Source organism: Miniopterus schreibersii, assembly GCF_964146895.1.
Source record: "Miniopterus schreibersii genome assembly, chromosome: 2".
Classification (NCBI taxonomy): Eukaryota; Metazoa; Chordata; class Mammalia; order Chiroptera; family Miniopteridae; genus Miniopterus; species Miniopterus schreibersii.
In genome coordinates this window covers 63,857,556-63,880,940 of record NC_138102.1, presented here as the reverse complement: position 1 = coordinate 63,880,940, position 23,385 = coordinate 63,857,556, and the positions used below count along the sequence as shown (strand labels likewise).

Genomic DNA, 23,385 nt, shown 5'->3' with positions numbered 1-23,385 from the left:
TGGATCCATTTTCTGGTTCCAGTCTCTTTCTTATTTTATTCCATTTCCTTCTTAGACCATATCCTTACATAATTTAATTTCCAATGAGTGGATGGATGAAAGTAAATTTTCTGAGGTGTTCCATGTCTGGAACTACATTTGTTTTACTCTCACACCTGAGTGATATTTTTTTTCCTTCTTTTTATTGTTGACACCATTACAGATGTCCCCATTTCCCCCGAGTGATGTTTTGGATAGCTATGGAGTTATAAGTGGGAATCATTCTCTTTAGTAATTTTGAGGGTGTCAATCATAAAAAGTAACTGCCTTCTTTTTTCCTTCCTATTTTCTGTGTGTAAGTTCTTTGAGAATTCACAATTATGTATCTGGGTATTCTCCCCCCCCCCCCCCCATTTATTGTACTGGGAACTTTCCATTTTTACTGGGTTCTTTCAGTGTATGTTGTGTCTTCCGCTTTGGAAAGTTCCCTCTTATTTTTTCTTTGCTAATTTCCTGTATACTGTTTTCTCATTTTGGAACCTTTATTAGATAGGTGTAGGAACCTCTGGGTTATTTCTTTAGGTTCTCTTCTTTTTTGGTAAGAAATAAAGCAAAGAGATTAATATAATAAATACCAGAGTTTCAAATACCCAGAATTGACATTAATTGGTGCATTGACTTCCTATTTTTTTCTAACAAAAAAGAGAAGTTTCAGGTAGAAGTTCCCTTTGACACACATCCCCTTCGTTCCCATTCCAGAGCAGCCCTATTATGATTTTTGCATGTACTATATTCTTGAAGGCTATTAAAAAATACATTTACCTCTATGTGTACATAAATAATACATAGAATTACTTAGTGCATAATTTAAGAATTTACATAGTTACTATGTCACAGCTTACTTTTTCTGTCCTCTATCCATGTTGGTGGTATAGGTAGATCTATTTGTAAGCTCCCGGACGGCAGGGACTTTGTCCTGCTCATTGTGGAGTCCTCAGCACCTAGAACAGTGTCTGGCATATAGTAGGCTCTCAATATGTATTTCTTAAGTGAATTAATACAGTTATTTTTTACTGCTATGTAGTAGTTGACTGTATGCATATATCACATCAAACTTTATTTATTAATTCCCCTAGATATTGACAATTTAGATTGATTCTAATTTCCATGTTTTTTATGACAATCTTGTGAAACATCGTTATTTGCAGCTCCCTGTACTTGTGTTTGAGACTTTTATCAAAAATACTTACCTAGAATAGGAATTGCTAGGTTGTAAGAAATAAACTGTAAAATTTATCTCAATACAACCAAATATCTCTTCAAAGTTTCCTGGTTTTAAAACAAGTTCTCTACATACTTTTTTCTTCCTTTGACTGCTCTGCATCCTAGAGCAATAGTTTTATTCTTTTTTTCTGAGTGTCAACTTTTCAAAATGATAATCTACAGCCACAGAATCCATTCATACTTAATGCTTGAAAGTGTTAACCTTTGATCTTCAAGTTACATTAGCCAGTTATTCCCCCCGTAAAAAATAACTTATTGAGGTAAAATTTACATAACAAAATTAACCATTTTTAAATGAACAAGTTGATGGTTCACTTTTTTCCCTCACCTTCTGTTTTTTGTTGTTGCTTGTTTTTTTTCTTTGATGATTTCCAGACTTACTATTGGATTTTTAGTTTTGGTAACTTTTTAATTTCTAGGAACCCTCTTTTTTCTTTAATATTTTCTATAATGCCCTGCTTTTCTTTTATGAATCCTTTAATATTGTTCATGGTACTCTGTTTTTCTTTGATCCCTTGATTCTCTCTGAGGGAAGTAATCAGAGATCTTCTCCCAGTCTGAATTATTTGTTTTCTCTAGTGCCATTCTTACTTTTTTGTTTGTTATTCTTGGTCTCTATTTCATGTTGTAAGTTTTCCCCAAGTTATTCATGGTATTTGGTCATTAGTTCACATTTTAGAATGATCCAGGAGAAAAACTCCCAGGGAGGGACTTCTAAACTGAAAGGCTTTGATCTGGAGTGATCAAGTGGGTTACTTAATAACTCACTTTAGGGCCAGTAAATGCTAGAATTAGGGGGCTTATTTTCTCTGGTAACCGGTATCCATACTTGCTATCTTGGTTCTTCCCAAAGAGACCATTTAGTTTCTCTAAAGGAAACCCACGCACGCGTGTGTGTTTCTTTATTTTTTAATGTGGGCATATGTCCCGTTGCCAAAGTTGAGTTTATGCCGTTTGATCAGTGGAAGGTGAGAGAGTGTTGACTGTTTTTCTCCTCTGCTTATTTCCCCTGTTCCTATTCCTCTCCTCTCTCCCTCCTCTTTTGTTTCAGATATTATGCCACCCTCTATCCATACTCCACTCTACTAAAAATAGATATTTTTAAAGTTTCAAAAAGTTTTACCCCAGTGATAGTGAAAGCCCCAGACTAAAATGTCATAAGACCGGGAGACTATCAAATGAGTGAAACACAAGAAGTGTCATGGATGTCTGGGTTCCACTCTGAGTAAAGAAATTAATGATGGACATGTACCAGGGGAGGCCCTAGCATTTGGAATTCATTCAGGAAAAGAGGCAAGCTGAATGAAAGATACTTAGGGCCTTTATAATTTAGTCCAAAACTTTCTTGCGGGCTTAATTTTATTTATTTTTCAAGGCTCATTTATTAAATTATTCTGTGTGCCAGGACAGGAATAAGTACTTTACATATGTTATGATATTTATACCTCAACCTTAACTTGTTGAGGAAGGTACTATTATCTTAGTTTTACAGATGATAAACAGGCCAAGAGAAGTCAACTAGTTCAATTTTTAAGTTGTTTCTTTGCTTACATCCTTTCACAGAATGTGTTCAGTTTGTCACACAAGTTGTAGGATGCCTCACCTTAAGGAACCCTGAAGTGGAGAGGACTGGTCTTTTTTTTAAAAATATGTTTTTATTGATTTTTTTAGAGAGAGAGGAAGGAGGAAGGAGCGAGAGATAGAAACATTGATGAAAGAAACATCTATTGGCTGCCTCGTGCATGCCCCCTATGGGGGATGGACCCCACAGCCCAGGCATGTGCCCTGACCTGGAATTGAACCATTGACCTGTTGGTGCTTGGGAGGACACTCAGCCAACTGAGTCACACCGGCCAGGGGGAGAGTACTGGTCTTCTAAACAAGTAACAAAATATAGTGATATATTGTGATAAAGTAGTGACTGAGAGAAACGTTCAGTTGAAGCCTTATCCTGGGTGAAGGAAGGCAACAGAGGAGGAGACTTTTGAGCTGCATCTTGAGGAATGAATAGGAATTTGTTGGCGATGGGGTGAAGGAAGGGGAAAAATAAAAGAAAGTGTTAAGGTGAATGGCATGGTTTTGGAGTAATTTAAGGTAACATTTGTGAGGGCACAGTGGTGATCCACAACTCTCCTCACATCAGCAGCCTGCAGGACATTCACTCGGTAGTCTTGCAGACAGATCATGTCAAGCTTGTCCTAAACTGAGCTTATCATCTTTCCCCCAAACTGCTCCCCACTAATAACTCTCATGCTCCATTCTTACTCTCCCTCATTTCCCTTAAGTCACTAGGTACTATAGATTTTCTTCTCTAAAGCCTCTGGCCTGTTTCTGCCTATCTATACCCTCCTTCTCATTGCCTCAAACCAGGCCATTGTCATCTCTGACTTGGATTGATGTAATAGCCCCCTAATCAGTGTCTCAGCCTCCAAAATTGCTTTCTTCCAGTCTGGTTTCTGTTGAGCGCAGCCCAAAACATTCCTGGTTGATCCACATGGTGGTTAAAGAAAAGAAAGAGGTCCGAGGAAAGGATTATTTTGCAAAAGCAAAGCTTCTCTCAGTATAATGCTGATGTTAAAATTCAGGTTTTACAGTGGCATGATGAGTGAGAGGCTTTCAAGGAAATGGCTGAAGAAACAGGAAGAGGAACGGCAAGCCTGGAAAGGCCGGCCTGTAGTCGTTGGAAACTGCATAGGTCATATTATGACTTCAGACGTCTTTGCTGACTCAGACCCAGGCAGGACATTAAAGATCATCTCTTCCAGCCTTTTTGTTTTATATTTGAACCTGAAGCACACAAGTATGAGTTCTTTATCCCACATCACACTGTTTGTTAGGATGAAATCCAGGTTTCAGACTCAGAGCATTTTTTAAAAATATATGTTTTTATTGATTTCAGAGAGGGAAGGGAGAGGGAGAGAGATAGAAACATCAATGATGAGAGAGAATCATCAATTGGCTGCCTCCTATATGCCCCCTACTGGGGATCAAGCCCACAACCCCCGGCATGTGCCCTGACTGGGAATGAAACCATGACCTCCTGGTTCATGGAGTGTTGCTCAACCCCTGAGCCACACCAGCTGGGCACAGAGCATTTTTAAAAAATGGGTTAAAGTGTGGTTACTGAGAGTATAAACTGGAACCAGACTCCCGGGGTTAGCAATGCCAGCTCTGTTATTTGCAAGCAACTTAATGAAGCATTTTGTACCCGAGATTCCTCATCTGTAAAATGTATAATAATAGTACCATCTCAAAAAGTTGTTGTGAGGATTAAATAAGTTGGTATACACAAAGTACTTAGAATAGTGTGTAGCACACCGTAAGCGTAGCTGCTATTACTATTATTATTCTGAGGTATCCTGAGTTTAGTTATATGTATGACCTAATTCATACATAATGTGACTTAATACTGGCATTTTACAATACAGGGAAATAGCCATAATGCTTACAGTATGTTCTTCATTTGTTAGAAGAATTAGATTAGACCAGCGATTTTCAACCAGTGTGCTGCAAGAGATACACTAGTGTGCCCCAAGAAATTTAAAACATGCGATACCTATTTATTCAGGAGCACTGACCCCTTTTCCCTTAGATTCTCAGATAAAAAAATGACAACAGCCAACACATCAGTAGCCATCCAGTGTGAATGAATCAAAATTATACCTATTTTTTGTCAGATGGGCAAAAAATATTTTTTTGGGGTGTGCTGCAGAATTTTAGTAATTAGTTTATGTGTGCCCTGAGATGAAAAAGGTTGAAAATGCTGGATTAGACATTTGATATCGATGAAGCACATGGCTTGATTTCTTTGTGAAGGCTACAGCAGAGTACTGAAAATCTGCATTGAGATTTGGATATCTAGTGGTTGGATAAGCTTTTCTGTGACTCACTCCCACAAAGCAGCCATTCAGCGGATGCGCTTCAAATTTGTGATTTAGTGAAATTACACATTACACTGTTGAGACTTTTTGGGCTACATAAGAATAGTGTTAAATCCTCAAATACTAATATACTAATACAGAATATATTCTGCAGATGTTAAACGGGAAAGTAGGTTCTCTTGTCTAATCAACTGTGTATTTTAAAAAATAGAAAACAGGCTGTTTACTGCAGGACTTCTCACAGCATTTACTGTGTTATATTAGCTTGTCTTGTGACTTTCTTTAAGAGCAATAGGATACATGGCCACACTTACTTATTCCTGAGACTGGTTGTTTTAGCAAATGGTGATCTGCTAGATTTTGTAAATTAATAATCATCTGCCTTAGAATTGTATTAATGTGCCTCAATTATAAGTAAGATATTAAGGCAGACGGTGTAAGAAATTCCGTATTTGTCAAACAAGGAAACTGCCAGTTTGAGAAAGGTATAAAATTGACAAATGATACCTTTCTTACTTTTCACAGACTTTACGATGCTATATACCAGTTCAGCATTGCAGTTATAGAATATATTACTGATGCTACAGTTTGGACATAGAATATACCTTTGACTACTACAATTTGCATATGTATTTCACAGCCCTGAGTTTTTTTCAATCATGCAAGGTTTATCATTCACAGAAATGACTGGTGGTTTTGTTGCCAATGAGAAGGAAAACTGAAGGTTACACTTTTGGTGTCCTAGTTGCAGGGTTGCATTCTTTCAAACCTCAGCCCATGATACCATTTCCTCCTTAGAGCCTACCCTGGTCTTTCTGTGCAGACGTAACTGCCGACTTCATCTTGGTCATACGGGGTATATTAGAACAGTTTTGCATCTTTTCACTATAGCTTCTTGGACCATAGATTTCTTGAAGGTAGGTATGAACTTTTAACTTCGCATTATCTTGTGGTGCCAAATAATTTCCCAAGTATAATTTTGCCGAGGGAAGGAGAAAAGAATTCATGAGATTTAATTACCTTTAAGGAGTCTTAAAATTTTTCTTTGTTTATGTTTTTGCCCTGTAAAGGGTTAAATTCTTGTAACCTATTTGATATATGAGTGCCATTATGCACACCAGAATCTATATCTATATATTGTATCTACAGCTGTTGGCAATGAAGTGTCAGATTTTTTTGACAGATAAAATAACAGGTTTAGTTCTTATTTAAAATTACCTGCACAGATGAATGTACTGCCAAAATGTGAGTTTCATATTTTTCTAAATTATAGAAGTTTAAAAAAATGGATTCACTAAATGCAGTTTTGTCAACATACAGTTTTTGTATAGGCATGCTTTTAAATTAATACTCCTCCAAACTACCATAAATATTTAACTGAAATATATTTAGCTATTTGTATTATTTGATTAAATATCATCTTTGTTCATATCTATATCTTTAAAGTAGGACAAATGTTTTTATAGGAGAATGGTGCTTATGAATGTTGAGATTTTTATTAATCTGTAACAGTTCCTAATTTTTATATGCCTAGTGTTATAAAACAATGCTGTATAGCACTGTTAGAATGGAGTCATATCAAGGCGTCTTTCATGAAGATTAATGAAGGTATGACTGTTACATGAGGCATATGCTGTTTCTGAACAATCCACACGTGAGAATTGAATAAGTTGATATATAAATGTAAAATCATGAGTTTATCCTGAAAGTTCTATTTCTAGTGCAGCACTAGAGGCTTACCTCTAGCCTTCATCCATTTATATTGTATCGCCCTTCTCCAGCAGTGAGAGCCCTGGCTCCCAGCATCATCAGTACATTGACTCACTTGCTCCAAGTAGTTTCTACAGAGTTGCTACATCCATGCCACTGTGGAAGAAGAAACCTACATAATAGGGTTCAAGATCTGTTTAGATTTTAATGTTTAACATTAAACATTTAATATTTTTAATGTTTCTTGAGTTTGTGTTTCAGTGTAGTTATATTATTCATTTAAAATATAGATCATTTATTTTTTTTCTGGTTATATTTAATTTTAGGCTTCTTGCATTTTTTTTTCCTTTTATGTTTGTTAAGGTACTGTTTACATACAATTAAATTCACCAGCTTTAAGAGTACAATTTGCTGGATCTGGTAATTGTATTCAGTTGTGTAAATGAATTTCTCACCTTCCAGCCCTTTTGCATTTGATCCCCCCCTTACTGTGACTCCAGGCAACCTCTGATCTGCTTTCTGTAATTATAGTTTTGCTTTTTCTAAAATTTTATCTAAATGGAATCACATGGTATATAGTCTTGTGTATGTTGCCTTCTTTCACTTGGGATCATGTTTTTGAGATTCATCTGTGCCATTTTATTGTTATTTTGTTCCTTTTTATTTGTGGTATAAATATATCACAATAAAAAATCAGTTTATCAGTTAATGGACTTTTGGGTTGCCTGTAGTTTTTGTTATTATAAATAATGATGTTTTGAACATTCATGTACACATTTTTGTATAGTCATATGCTATCACTTTTGCATAATTTTTATAGTTGTTTTTGTGGGGATTACAATATATAATATTCTTAACTTTTCACAGTTAATTTCTTGTTAATAACATACTACTTTATGTAAAATAATCTTTCTACTCTGTGTTTATTATACTGTTAATTCCATTTTATTTCTGAAATAGCTTTTTATTCTACAGTTTCTACTTAATTGGGAATAGTTATATTTACTTTAAAATTTTTGTCTGTTAGTTCCAACATCTGATTCATCTTAGAATCAGGTTTGGTTGATTTTCTTTTTTCTAGAGAATGTGTTCCATTTGTTGGTTCTTTGTAAGGTAATTTTGGATTGTATCCTGGATATTAAGAGTTAAGTTGTGGAGATTTGGTTCTGTTGCTTTTCACAGGTGATTATTGTTTGCCATGTTATAGATGGTACTTTCTTTTTCTGGGCATGAACTGCAGATTCTTGTGTAGCTGCACTATTCTCTGTTCAAATCTTTTGTCTTTAGCTGGACTGCTTTGGGTATATTCTGTACATGGGTCATTCAGAGGTCAGTCAGAGATGTGGCTAGACAGAGTTTGGGGATCCCCTTTGAGGATCTTTCCTTCACAGTTCTGGTTTTCCCAATTTCCTTTTCTTTTCGCCAGACCAGAAAGATTGTGGATATGTCCTTGTGCACACTTGCTACATTTGGACTGCACTTTGTCCTAGGCTAAAAGCCCCAGGGACTAGAAATTACGTGTAGCTCCCTGTCTTCCTGATCCAAGTGAGCATGCATTCCCCACCGGAGTTTTTGCTCACTCTCCAGTAGCTTTAGTGTTTTTTTGTGTTTTCTCCACATGTTTTGTTATTTTCTGTAGTGGGGTTGGGGTATGGGGTAGGGGGGTTGAGGATGTTCTATGTCCAGTAGGATCTTCTTCATACCCTGACCTGGTACTTTAGAAATCATATATCGAGTCCTCTCTCTTTAAATGGGGATAATAACACACACACATCTAATAGGTATGGGAATCACAGGAGTGAAATATGTAAACTTCAACACACTTGACTCTGAGACAGGGTAGGGAGGGATCATGTCATTTATCTGAAATATTAAGTCATTGAAAGTGCCTTGTGCCCTGGCTGGGTAGCTTAGTTGGTTAGAGCATTGTCCCCATATGCCAAGGTTTCAGGTCCAATCTCTGGTCAGGGCACATACAAGAAGCAGCCAATGAATGCGTAAGTAAGTGGAACAACAAATCTCTCCCCACCAACTCCTCTCTCTCTCTCTAAAATCAATAAATAAAAAATAAATAAAAAAGAAAGTGCTTTGTTAATTGTAAAGCTCTTTAGGGATATTTATTTATCAATTAAAAAATTTTTAAATGAGACATTATTTAAAAATAACCCTTTCATTAAAACATTAAATTATCCAAAAGCACAAAATAATTGATAATTTTAGAGTTTAACATTCTTTCCCCCCATTCTAACATATACAGGGTGGGGCAAAAGTAAGTTTACAATTGCGAGTACATGGAACAGTTCATTCTTGTATTATTAGTTATTAATTATTGTATTTTCCATACCAACAATTGTAAATTTACTTTTACCCCACCCTGCATATATGTTTGACATAGAAGTTGGCCATGATATATTCTTAAATGAAAAGATCTATTGCAGAAACTTTTGTATAAAATGAGTATTTTTGTACTTTTTTGTAACTTTATTCTGAAATAATTTCAAACTTAAAAAAAGTTGCAAGATTAGTACAAAGAACTCCTGTATGTACCTTTCATCCCAGTTCACCAATTGTAAACATTTACCAGATTCGCTTTTTCATTCTCACCCTCCCTTCTCCCCCTTCCCTTGTTCTCTCTTTGTATATTCATAATTTTTTTCTGAACCATTTGAGAGTTAGTTGCTTATATCATACCTCTTTTACCCCAAATACGTAAGCGTAAAATTAGTCTTTTTATAAACAAATATTTCCTTCCCAATTCCACTCCCATTTATGTGTGTGTGTGTGTGTGTGTGTGTGTGTGTATTACAAGGATATACCTAAGATTGCTAATATTGTTTATTTTTTGGAAGAAGAATTAGGGAAGGACCACTATAAACTTTTAATTGTCCCTCTGTACAGTTTGTGTTTTATTATTTATAGACTTAAAACACATAAAGTCAATGGATTTAGGGCCTACCTGGATAATCATCTCAAGATCCTTAATTTCATCTGTTAAGATCATTTTTCCAAATAAAGTAACATTCACAAACTCCAGAAATTAGGACATTTGGGTATCATCGTTGAGCCCACTACAGAGAGGTATGAGTATATGTTTAAATTATGTCTTCTAAGCTAAAAAATTAAAATTTTAAATTTTATTTGCAGCATTTCAGTTTCCAAAAATTTAATTAATGTCAAGCACTTTTTAAAAAAATATATGTTTTTATTGATTTTTAGAGAGAGAGGAAGGTAGAGGGAGAGAGAGATGGAAACATCAATGAGAGAGAAACATTGATTGGCTGCCTCCTGCATGCCCCCTACTAGGGATCGAGCCCATAACCCAAACATGTGCCCTGACTGGGAATCACGCCAGAGACCTCTTGGTGAATGACACAACATTCAACTAAGCACACCACAAGCATTTTGTATTTAAGATGAATTTTAAAGAAATGAAAATTAGAATGATTAATTCATGTTTTTTGACTAAGACAACTTCACTCTTTTGGTAAAATTATTTCATAGCATATCTAAGTGACTACTCTTTTTGATTTTTAGGCCTCATTTTCATTTCAATTTAATTTATGAAGATTGTTATGCTATTAGATGGTATAATATATGATTACATACACTAGAAACAAATAGGTATTTGATATAATTGGCTGTGATCATTGAAGTAGATTTTTACTTTTAAAGTTTTGAATGAATGGTATTAGTTTAAGTTAGAAGTAAATTATAAAATGTCTAATTTAAAAATTAAATATTATAATTATAATTCTCTGTGCTGTAGAATTTTAAACTTATTATTTACCAGCTGTTTGTTGACATCATTATTTTAAACTTTGGCATAGATGGTAGATTAGACAAAAATGATGGCAATGTACTTTGCATTGGAAATTCTGTTTGGGGCAGAAATAGTTGCATATTCTCATGGAATAACTTATTTTCTTATTGTTAAAAACTTTGTTTGTTATGGCACCCTAAAAAAACAGTATATTCATCCATATATGTAAAATTGGAAGATTTCAACAAATTAAATAATAAAATTCTTTAAATCTTGTTGATATTTTTTCTTCACTTCTCAGTGAACTCCAGGTGATTAGTATGTTAGAAACATAGTTCAGTCTTTTATAATGATGCATATACACTTTTGACTATTAGTTGTAGCTTTATTGTTAGGCAAATTTCATTCTTTTGCTTTCTTCTAAAAACCCAGAAGACATCTTTGGGTATCATTATGTTTTGAAAGTATTTTCCAGGATAAACACCAAGGTTATAGTGTTTAAGAAGGAAGAAAACGCATATTTATTTGGCATCTACTTTTTACCGAACATATGCGAAGTATTTCATGCTGTCTCATTTATTCTTAAGAGCAACTCTATCGGTCAGTATTTTCAGTATTGGCTCCATTTTTTGTTTGTAGGGGAGGAAGCAGCACAGGAAGATAAGTAAGTTGCCTAGGATCCCACCTGTATTAAAGGGCGAGGCTGAGATTTGTATCCAGTTCTATCTCACTGAAAAGTACAGACCAGATGACAGTCTCTCCAAGCTATTTATAAACATGCCTTCTGATTTTTGTTATGGTATCATATATTTTAAAATAGTATTTCTTTAAGTACACTTTTAACTGAGTATGCAGTCCCTTGAGAGGGGTTAATCCTGAGAGGACTCTGCAGGTACTGGTGTTGCATTGCAGTGGTCAGTGCACAGGGCATCTGGCCTAAAGTGAGCCTTTCCACCTGATGTATGGTTTTATAGCTGTCACCTCTATGCTGAGGAAAAGATGACAGAAATATTAAATGATCTTACTTGTTAAAATGAGTTATTAAAATAGCCTCAGCTCTACTTCTGAATTAAAGGAAGGATATAAATTGTAACTTCCAATGAAAGTAAAAATATCCAGGCTTTCACTTTATACTTTTAAATTTATGTGAAAGTATGGTTTGCAAAAATGAATAAATTAGTTAGGTGCCCATTGCCACTATACTTCTTAATAAATCAGTTATGGAATTTCAAGGGATTTGCAAATGTTTATTTGCTCAGCTGTTAGTGATTTTTTATGCCAAATGAACATCCTAGGGATACTGTCTTCATGGGTTGGTTTATGTCTGGGGGAAAATATTTTAATATCTGAAAATAAGTCATAAAAAATAGAAGTTGTGATTTATTGTCACCTCTCTTCTTACAGTTATTATCTTAAAATTGTCAAGCTTATTTTTATGTCAGAGAAAAGCATCTATTGAAATAATGTTGAAAATACTCTGTTTCACTACAAAAAAAGCATTAATCTCTAATAAGTTATGTGTGCTTTTATAAGTCTCTATTTCCAAAGGATGAATGCGGGAGAGAATAGGGGAGAAAATTGTCTTTTGATATACTTCCATTTTTTCCCTTGTGAGGAGATATCTCTTGAATGCTTACTAAATGAGTTTTTTTAAACCCTGTGTGATCTTCATAGCAAACTAAATTCTAAAATTATAATAGCCCATTTTATTTCCTTTGCTATCTCTACTCCCCCAAAACAACAGCAACAACAAAACAATAAATGTCAGAAACCTTTCTTTTAAAGCTAGTTTGTGCATCTTTGGAGTCTTAGCCTTCAATAATAGGATGGTAATATTTTACTTGTGAAGCAAGGCTGTCATCTAGTGGTGGTTTCAAGTAGTACATCCTTTAGAATTAGTAATCAGCATTTTAACGGAAGTGCTTAAAAAAAGAAATATAGGTTTCAATTTTTCAGAATGTAAACACTTTTAAATGTTTTAAATTTGCTATAACTTGGCAAAGGATTTTCCCTAGCACTTTTTGTAATTTCCATCTTTCAGTCTTTAATGTTGGCCCAAAAACATTTTTGTCTGGCAGCTGAAATGTTGAAGTTTGCGTGGTACGGATGTTAATCATGATGTAAACAATGCATTTCATAATTCTTCACATCTCTAGAAGTTGTTTATTTAGAAAAAATGATGCTTCTGTAGTCCTAAGTAAAAAAAACTTTTTAAACTTTTTGCATATTCATCCTTTCCTTGTTTGTGCAGGGTAATTTTATGAAAAATTTGCATTTAAAATGTTAAGATTTTCATGATGACTTCTTTGCTTTCGTTTTTATTTTTGCACTATAACAATTGGGAAAGTTAGTGTAGAAGAAATTTAAACAGGCTTTATGTTGTATGTGTGTGTAAGTATATAGATTAGCTAAATGGTGGATATAATATACACTTGTACATGAAAAGAAATCATAAAAATAAAAACTGGAAAAATTCATTTTAAAAGAAATTATTTTTGAATAAAATAAATCATTTATGAAAACCGTTTATTGAGGTCAACACTAAGTGATTTTATGTAGAGGTACTTTAAATAATGCATAACTTTATTCATGTGATTCATTCATTTGTAAATCATGGAGAAAATTAAATTTTAAGCTAGAGTTGATTCAGGTCCTTATTGCAATTGTTAGAATAAAACTTGTGGTTCTCATTTTGGCATAGTAGGTGGCCACTTTGTCTAAAGAAGGAAAGAAAATGGTACTGATAGAGGAGGTACTCAGTTGGTAAGGGAGATGAAATAAAAGGCCTCTTTTTTGTATTTCACCATGTGTGTCACAGTGCCCCCTCTTCTGAGTCACCTTTAGTGGAATTCTGATCCTCCCATTTGCTGTGCTTAATAGAGATTTAGACATGGAATTCCATGGATTCATTCAGCTTACTGTTGGTGTACCAATTTATATTCTTGGTGATTTTTTAACCTCTAATGTATCTGTAAACTGTAATGATTATATTGATTTCATCTGTAGCAAGTTATCAGAAGCAGATTTTGTGTCCAAGTCTTAGTAGCCCTATTACCTTACTAATTTTGTTAATACAGTTAAATGCTATACTTTTCCAAATTGTATTCATAACAGGAATTTATAAGCCACTTTCTTTTCCCCCAGAGGAGGAAGATAGCAAGCTATTATTTCAGTGTCTCTGGCTGCAAGTGAGAATAATAGCAAAAACCGAATTTGGGAGCAGGCTTATTATAATTCATTTACACTGTGAAGATGGAAACTGGATAGGGGGAGTGAATAGAGAGATCTTTATTCAGGTCATTTTTTAAAATTATTTTTTTAATGTCTTGGGAGTTTGCAGTAGGTTGCCAACTTTTATATTTGCTAAGATTAAAGATACCTTTTAATATAAACAATTTTTTAAATTATCTGTTATGTTTTATTCTGTCCTGTCCCCATATTAGCTTGGGTAATTTGAAGTTAGTTATCTTTATTATCTTTGTGGTTAAGGAGGAATTCATTTATTAAATTCCCATTTGGGTATTTGGGTAAATGTGGGCCAATAATTTCAGTGTGGTAGCAAATAATCACGTATAGGTCAGAGACCCCCCAAAACCACGAGACCATTTGACTCGGGTTTTATTCAGAGACAGGCAAGGCCACCGTGTACCAGTCATCGTCCAGATATCCCTTTCAGTTTTGATTGAGTCACTATCCATTTGGGAAGAAAGTTTTCACTCTCGTTTTTTTCATTAGCATTTTAAAGAATTTTCATGTGTCGTCAGCCTAATTTGTATATGCAGTAATAGATTCTGTCTTTGACTATTTTAGGGATTAAGTTCTCAGTTCAGACTTGAATGGTCATTCATTGCTTTGATGGGTGAAGGTGGGTGGAGAGTAAAACTTGAATGTTTGCTTTTTAGTGTTTCCAGCCAATAAGAACTCCTTCCTTAAAAATATATGTATTGCCTAGAAGTCTAAGATAAGGATGAAGTCTATATATTTCTAGTTCATTAAATATTTAGGCCAAACTAAATGATTTGACACCTTTTAGTCTGATGTAGACGACTCTGGTGAGAACATTTTTTAAATGCATAATTATGTTCACTGTCCTCAAGAGTCATACAAAGTGACCTGAAACACGTAGTCTTTTCTTCTTTTGCTTGCAAAGAATGTCAGCTACGAATGGTATATCATTTGAGAGACACTTAATGGCACAACCCTGCATTTCAGAGGCACCTTGGAAGTATACCAGAGCAAACAAGCAGATACATTTAGTAAACTAATATGATTAGTAAGTACAAAGTCTGTGTGCTACACACAGGCTTGTACACTGCTTTACAAAAAACTAAAAGTTAAAAATGAGAAGATCAGACAATAGCTGCTTTACCTGTCCTTGCTGAGGGAAAGCCCAAAAAGTCTAAATCCAGGATTGATCCCAAAGAACTGACACGTAGCCTTATTCAAATAAGAGCTTTAATAGGAGAAACCTACATACACGGGCAAAGCAGCTGTGCTCCAGTGGTGGCCGCTGGGAAGAAATCCACACCCTCCCAGGACAGGGTCCCCTTTTTATAGGGGGTTAATTGTAAAAGCATATGGTGGGTAGTCACGTAGATCATCAGAAAGAACAATGCATTTCTAAGTTTACAGATCTCATCAGACAGTTATCCACACTCTATACATTCATTAACCTGCTTCCTGGGGCCTAACATTTATCTTTGGACGGCATTTGGGCTTTCTGGGTAGTCAGCTAACCCTGACTAAAGAGTTAAACAGTCACAGGTTAAACAGAGTCCAACATTTTCCAGATGCCTTTGGTGCTGGAGTGATATTGCATCTCTGAATGAGTTCCCCTACAGTCCTCAGACAGACAGTCAACTGGAGCAGAGTTATGACCGCCGCCTTTAGATGGGCCATGTACTCTTCAGTTTGCCTCAATCTCCTCTTTATGTTGGACTCAAGATTTTACCTGCTCTCAGAGGGATGGATCAAAGGACAACTGGCTCTTTTTTCCCTTACTGGCAGTAAGAGGTGGTAGTGATCATCCACTGTCTGGATCAAATAAATGAGATTTAAATGACAGTGTTTGTTTTATCACAGTTTTCTGTCAATTGAGATGCTTGAACTACAGTTGGACATGTCTGTTTTATATGCCCACATGACTTCTGAACAGGAGGTGAAGATGTTTGGTAATGGCACTTAGGTTGATTGATCCTTCTTATCGAATATGTATTCATTATTTGTAATAGGGAACCTCCTCTCCCCCAAATTGGTGGGTAATAATTAATTTTAAAGCTTATGTTTATGAGAAGCTCATATTCCTAGTAGTAGCATTAGTTGTTGGTAAATGAAAATGGTGTGAGGTAGTGAAAAGCCTAAAGTGAGAGTCAGGAGGCATTCTTGTTTTAACTTGGCCTCACTTCAGTTTGTATTTTGGGGCAAGTTGAACTACTTTTATTCATCTGTAAAACTGAAGGGATGAACTTTGATTATTTTTAATGATCTATTCCATAGTATCCTCTAATCTTTTAATGCTAAAGAGTTGTCTTTCTAGAAAAGAAAGTATTTTATTAGTCATTCTATATAATTTCCCCATTGTGTAGGAATTTTGAAAGTTGTGTTTTTGTAATTAGTCAGCATTTAATGTATCACCCATATTCCATTGTGTGCTGTCACTTTCTAAAATTGGTCCCAACTTATACTTACCTCTCATTTCTTCCCCACTTCCCAGCCAGAATGTTCCAGCTTATTACCTCTAGAATGTGCTTCAGACTTTTTGTTTCCATGATTTGCTCGTACTATTCCCTTTTATGTGCTCTTTCCCATCCCCCAGACTCTTTGAGCCCCTATAACATTTTGTTTATAATTATTTTGGCCTTGTATGATAGCTCTATGTATTGTCTCATGCTGTGTATGAGTGAGACTGTGAACTCCTTGAAGGCAGGTGTTTACTTTTCATCATTTTATTAATTTTATCACTGAATTACATAATATTTTTCACATAAATAAGGGCTTAATTAATTAATATTTGTAGAACTGAACTTATGATTAATGACAGATACAGTCAATGACTATGAACAGTGAAAAATTAACAGGATAATAAGGAAATTAACTTAATCATTTTGAATTAGAGTTGTGTTTAACCATCTCTGCTGACTGCAAACATTTGTATTCCATGGTCACTTATGTTCTGTTATAACTGCCTCCTACTCATTTATTCTTACAGACTCATCTGCATACTAACTTCTGTTTTTTTCCTCTCTGTAATCCACTTAACTGCTTGTCTTCATTCATCATTGTGGTTTATAAACACTGCAGTAGTCTTAAACTTAGTATTTCACTTTGTGAACACATTCTTGCTTTGTGTTACATCTGTACTTTCCAGACTTTACCTCTTTGATCTTGTTCATAGACTGATTGACTTTTATCTCCTCCTGTTCATTTACACTCTTCAGTTTATGTTTCTTTACACTTGCTCTTCTACTTTAGAGCCTCATTCATCTGTGTTTCTTAAAGGCACTTAACCTTTGGTGGCTGTCTCCAAATAGAGTTTATAATGTTGGGGGTTGAATTAGACTGTACTCCTGTGTTTTTTTAATGGGAGGAGACCTGTAGTGGCATTGCTAGCTAGCACTAGCCTTTTGGTTAAAGGAATTGAGACTGATTACAGAACATGTCAGATGCTAATAGACATTTTTATAGGTGGACTTTTGGGGGGATGAAACCTGAATTGTAGACTTTGTCAAAGAATTTCAAAATGGCAATGTTGGGCATAAATAAATGGGTAGAAATAATCCCCCCTCAATCAGATTCATTAATCTTGAATTAATTACTGCCTACAACAGATGTGTGGTTAGTTTAGACTGGATAAAAGGGCAATAAGACAATGAGTAAAAAAGCTAAAAGAGACCAGAAAAGTAAAAGATACAAGGTAAAAAGTTGCCTATCTTTATGTCACTTGGTGTTTAGTAGTTGAAGGATTCTTGGGAACATTATTGCAAAGAAAGGGGACTTGAGAAGATGATGCGAGAAAGTAGCACAGAAGAAATTTCTGTTGGACTAAATTTAAAACTATGCTGTTTTTAGTTCTGTTTTTATAGTGTATCTCAATCTCTAAGAGCTTACTGTCTTACCAGATGTTTAAGTCAGATATTATATTTGTATATTAGTAAAGAATAGCTTATACATTCCATCAAGTATATTGATGTTTAATTGCATTAATACAACAATATCCATTTAAGGGTACAAAAGAGGAAAAATATGCACTGTCCATTCTGTTCTATCAGACATGGTAAATAGGAAATATCCAGGACTCTTTCCCTAGTATTTGTAGAAGCATTTCCTAGTTGAGAACAAAATTGCATGTTGATTTTAAAAAATAATTTTGGTTGGTTTTGATTTCAGAAAATATTAAGCCACTTATTTTATTTTAACAGGTATCTTTCAGATGAAGGCATTGAAGCTTGCACAAGTTCTCCTGACAAAGTCAATATAAATGACATCATCCTGATTGCTCTCAATGTAGGTTTTGTTTATTAACCTTTTTAATCTGGAAGCTATATTCATAAAAAATATTTCATAGAATAAACTGGGTTTTATAAATAATATGGAATAAAAAATACATTTTATTTTTATTGTCCATTTTAAGTTACAGTGATGTTTATTGAATTTGGTAATCTCATATCAGCAAATTATTATAAATATATATGTTTCTTTTAATATCTTTTATACAGAATATAATGAAATAGGAAAAAAAAAATGCAGTGAAAACTTCATTTTTTAAGCCAGTGTTCAGTTATAGGATTTCATAACGTTTACATTATCTGTATAATAGCAGTAAAAACATCATAATTCATTAAAACAAATTGCCATTTAATTAACATAGAGACTCTAGTTAGCTTTAACCAGCAGTGAACAGTGCAATAAGATATAAACAATGTTTCTGCTTAGAAAGTCTATTAGAGACTAGTAGTACCCAAGGCTTTTATTGAACTGCTCATGAAGGTACTGTCCACCTAACAGGAAACAAAATTCTATACCCCTCCCCCCAAAAAGAGCAGGTGTTTACCATAAATCACATTGTTTTTACAAATAGTCTAGGCAGTGAACCACATTTTTAGTTAGGAAATGGTTCAAGTGCGAAGTTCCCAGATGCCAGTCTAGTGCCAGCCTTGTGAAAGAGAATAGCCTCAGAGCTGCTGAGTAACTGTTTTCTGTGCAGATTTTTTTATTTTATTTATTTTTTATTTTAAGGGAGAGGGAGAGAGAGAGAGAGAAACATCAATGATGAGACAGTCATCATTGATCGGCTGCCTCCTGCTAGCCCCCGAGTGGGGACTGAGCCTGCAACCCAGGCATGTGCCCTGACCAGGAATCAAACCTCGATCTCCTGGGTCCTAGGTCGATGCTCAACCAGCCCAGCCTGTGCAGATTTTTATGTTAAAAAAGAGCGTTCTTGCCCGGCCCAGTGTGGCTCAGTGGTTAAGCGTCGACCTAGGATCCAGGTGATCAGGGTTCGATTCCCGGTCAGGGCACATGCCCAGGTTGCGGGCTCGATCAATGACTCGCACATCATTGATGTTTCTATCTCTCCCTCTCCTTTCCTCTCTGAAATCAATAAAGATATATTAAAAAAAAAAAAAAAGTGTTCTTAATTTTTTACTTTGTGGAATGGGGAGTAAGGATATTAAGAAATGACATTGAAATCCAGCATGTAGTTGGGTTTCAAACGCCTGAATTATTCAGAAGAGGGGAAAAAAAGTGCTAGCCCAGTCTTAAATTACTGAATACTATGTATTAATAAAAATTTAAAGATAGATTTTTTTTCTCTCTTAACATTCTGTATAATATAAAATGGTTTGCCAAGACATTCTGTTGAACTTAACTTGAAAAAATAGTTAGGAATCTTTTCTCTGTGTGCACACATGCATGTGTATTTAAAAGCTAAAGATTTCTCCTGCATAATTTTGTCTGTTCAATGTAAGTGCATTTTTGGACCCATGTGTCCTACTGGTCCTGATAAATTGGCATCTGAGTCATAAAATTGTCTTCGTTTGTACTATAAATTGACTTTGCATTTAGCATGTTTAAAGATTTGGTAGGTCATTTTCTTTTCCCTACAAGAACAATTAAATAACATTAATTATATACATGCATAACACTTTAGGTTATGTAAACTTTGAATACAGTGTCTCCTTTTAGCCTGACAATAACTTTGTGAGACAGGGTTGGTGACTCCATCCCCCAACACCCCATTTTATAGAAAAATAAATTTAATGGATTTAGAGAACTAGTGACAGTATCCAAGATCATATTAGTTAAATACAGTTTGCAGTGAATCAAAGTTTAGAATTTTAGTCTAGTACTCATTTCTACTTTATAGTGATGCCTCATTTCATTTAGTTTAGTTCATAATTATTGATAAATGCGAGAAATGAGGGACTATGATATATCATAAAATTTGAAAATATTCTGTTTCTCATATATATTTAAATATTTCAGCCTTTGAATGACTTCAAAATAATGCCTATGCTTTTATGAACTATTAGTTGTATTATTGACTTAATGGTTATTTTACATTTTCAAGTGATAAAATGTACATGTTTTCTATTCACTAAAATAGACATGATAACTAACATTAATTAAGTGCTTACTCTTTATAAGTCATTGTGCTAAGTGCTTCACATGTATTAACATTTAATCTTCAAAACAATCCTAATATAGGGAAGGGTAGTATAAGAAAGTATTTTTTCCCCATATTTTACTCAGTATTTTCGAAGTGAAAAGGCTATGATTTGAAGTACGGCTTTCACTCTGTTACTGGATGGAGGCTGCAGAAGGATAAGCCTAAAGCATTGTTACACAAATATTTGCATTTGGGGCTTAGTTTGCCTGGCATTTCCATTCGGTGAGTTTTAGTTTAGGAGTGATCCCTGCATTATATTGAGAAATAAATTATGGACCATGGTAGTAAAAGCCTGGAAAGATCTGTGGGGATTGTATAACATATACTTCTTTCTTAAGCTAACATATGCATATTTTAAATATGAGAATAGTATATTATTATAGGTGTTCAATAATAGATAGTTAAGTCTATCCTACTTCTCTCCATGTATTCATTATAATAATTTTAATCATCTAGTGTTTTCTCCTTAAGTCTAATGTAAATTTCTCCCTTATAATTTATGTGATTAAAGGCATTCTATTTTATTTTGCTCTTAAGGCAACGAAGAGCTTTTGTTTGCTATATTTTAAGGAATAACAAATACAAGTTTATTAACCTGACCTCAAGCTCTCAGTCATCAAGATAATATTTTAGCTTAAATAATTAGGCCTTATTCATGAGTATTAACAGTTTTCCTCTGAACAAATTTTTACCATTCCTTTAGTTTTTACTTCTTAAAGAAGACAAAAATCCTTAAAAGTTCTGCTTTTTTTACATATATATATATAAATATGAATTTATTGATTTCAGAAGGAGGAAGGGAGAGAGAGATAGAAACATTAATGATGAGAGAGTCATTGATCTGCTGCCTCCTGCACGACCCCCCACTGGGAATCAAGCCCAAAACCTGGGCATGCGCCCTGACCAGGAATTGAACCATGTATCTCCTGGATCATAGGTTGACTCCCAGCTGCTGAGCCACGCTGGTGGGGCAGAAGTCTTTTTTGTGTAGACTGTGTAGCTGAAGTTCTGTGTTCATGTCAGAAATGCGGTAACTTTTTGTTAAGCCTTCTTTAAGTTTTCCCTTTTTGGTTTGCTGAGTAATATGTATTTCTGCATTTTCATAGTTAATTATTTGTTTGCCAACTTCAGTTTTTATAATTTGCTTAAGCAAATTAAATGCATCTTTACTATGGGAAAGTCTTACTATACTTACTGTTGCAGTGGAATTGATCCATGGCATATTTGTATGTTACATAGCTTTGTTATGGTATGGGTATTATAGGCTATAGAATAATATGTTTTCATGCTTCTGCATATCAAGGTTATATAAGGAATTTAATTGTTAAAAATGTACTCTTTTTATGAATTCACTTGGTTTTGGATTGTGGCATTAATTTTTTAGTAAGTCTATAGTTTACATAAAATAAAATTTTAGAATTCAATAGAGAAGATTTAGTAAGTTAAAAGGTTACCTAATGAAATATGACCAGAATTAAGGCTATCTGTATATTAATGTTCAACCTACTGGTGCACTTTAAATAACATGTGTATGGGACTGTGTTATTTGAAAAGATTGATTACATATGTAGATCTCATAATCAGCTAAAAGACATTTACTTAAATTTTCTCTGTAAATCTTAAGTGATTTCATCCTTTGTGATAGAGGTTAGATTTAGATTTACTTTTCTTTATAATTATATTTTAATAATAATATTTTTATTTTAGACAGACTTGAGAACAATTGGCAAGAAGTTCCTCCCCAGTGACATCAATGGTGGAAAGGTAGAAAAGGTAAAGAAAAATTATGCTAACTGCGATAAATGTGAACATCCGCTAAATGACTGGGATTTTGTTGTGTCTGTAGAAACTGCAACTGCAAAATATTTTGGAGGCAAACAGGTCACAAAGTCATCATTACAGTGACTTCCTATACACATGGGAAACTATTAGGACTTAACCTTTTAAGTTCTTGGTGACTTTGAAACATTTTTAAAAACTCGTTTTAAGAATTATAAGTGTGATACATTTGCATATGAGACTTACCAGATATTATCAGAGCTCAGGAAAAGGACCTTTTCATACCTTTTTATTTTAGTTACCTGTTACCATGTTTATTTAATGAGTTTATTAATATCAAAGTGTATGAGTGTAAGAGAATTATTAAGAGAAATTTGGCAAAGCCATGCATTTGGTTATTTTTATCATTTTGCATTTTACATATATGTAAATATATGTATATTTATGTTATATTTTTTTAGTGATATCTTTAAAATACAAGGATACAAGTTTTAGATACCAACTATTCAGTCTTTTACTTCTTACTCATTTCTATTTAATTTCTTCTCTTTATTTGAAAATTCATGTAAATGGTGTCATCCAAGAATTTTCTCTATGCTTTTGGTCACATGCAGTTGGTCTATGTGCTGTTGGTCACTTTTTGAACTATTAAGGAGCATCATTATCCTTAATTTAAATAAGTATTTTCAATGTGTATGTTTTGTGTTTGAATACATATTGTTATTTTAACACTCATATTTAAAATACTTATTACACCTCAGATATTTTGAATTTTAGATAATTTAAAATTTAAGGTCTATTATGTAACAACATATTTTTCACATTTCTAAATATTAGTTCATTTATGCAATAGGTAGTATTTATTTATTTTTTGCTGGACCAAATTTCCTTTCTTAATTAAATTTATTGGGGTGACATTGGTTAATAAGATTATGTAGGTTTCAACTGTACATTTCTAGGATACATGGTCTGTATATTGCATCATGTGCCCACCACCCGAAGTCAAATCATCTTCCCTCACCATATATTTGGTCCTCTTTACCCTTTACTACCCCCCAGTCCCCTTCCCTCTGTGAGTTTCAGTTTTATATCCCACCTATGAGTGAAATTATACGGTTCTTAGCTTTTTCTGACTGACTGTTTTTGCTTAGCATCATGTTCTCAAGTTCCATCCATGTGGTTTCAAGTGGCAGTATTTTGTCTTTTCTCATGGCTGAGTGGTATTTGTTTAGAACCATAAGAGTTTCTAATCTGCTGTAGTTTTTGAGGCAGATACTCAGAAGAGGTTTGAGAAACTCTTCAACAATCCATTATGTTTAACAGTA

General features: G+C 34.2%; 1 protein-coding gene across 6 annotated transcripts in view; it reads left to right on the top strand.

The window, feature by feature from the left end:
• Window positions 1–23,385, top strand: part of TDRD3 (tudor domain containing 3) — a 146,969-nt gene that overhangs the window by 32,962 nt on the left and 90,622 nt on the right. For 4 of the 6 annotated variants that reach the window (XM_081130804.1, XM_081130803.1, XM_081130807.1 and 1 more), the window contains exons 2-3: window positions 18,033–18,117; window positions 21,989–22,054. In XM_081130804.1, the coding sequence (XP_080986930.1) occupies window positions 18,033–18,117; window positions 21,989–22,054 (151 nt within the window). The remainder of the gene's footprint in view (window positions 1–18,032; window positions 18,118–21,988; window positions 22,055–23,385) is intronic. The other 2 variants (XM_081130808.1, XM_081130806.1) reach the window with 1 other exon arrangement.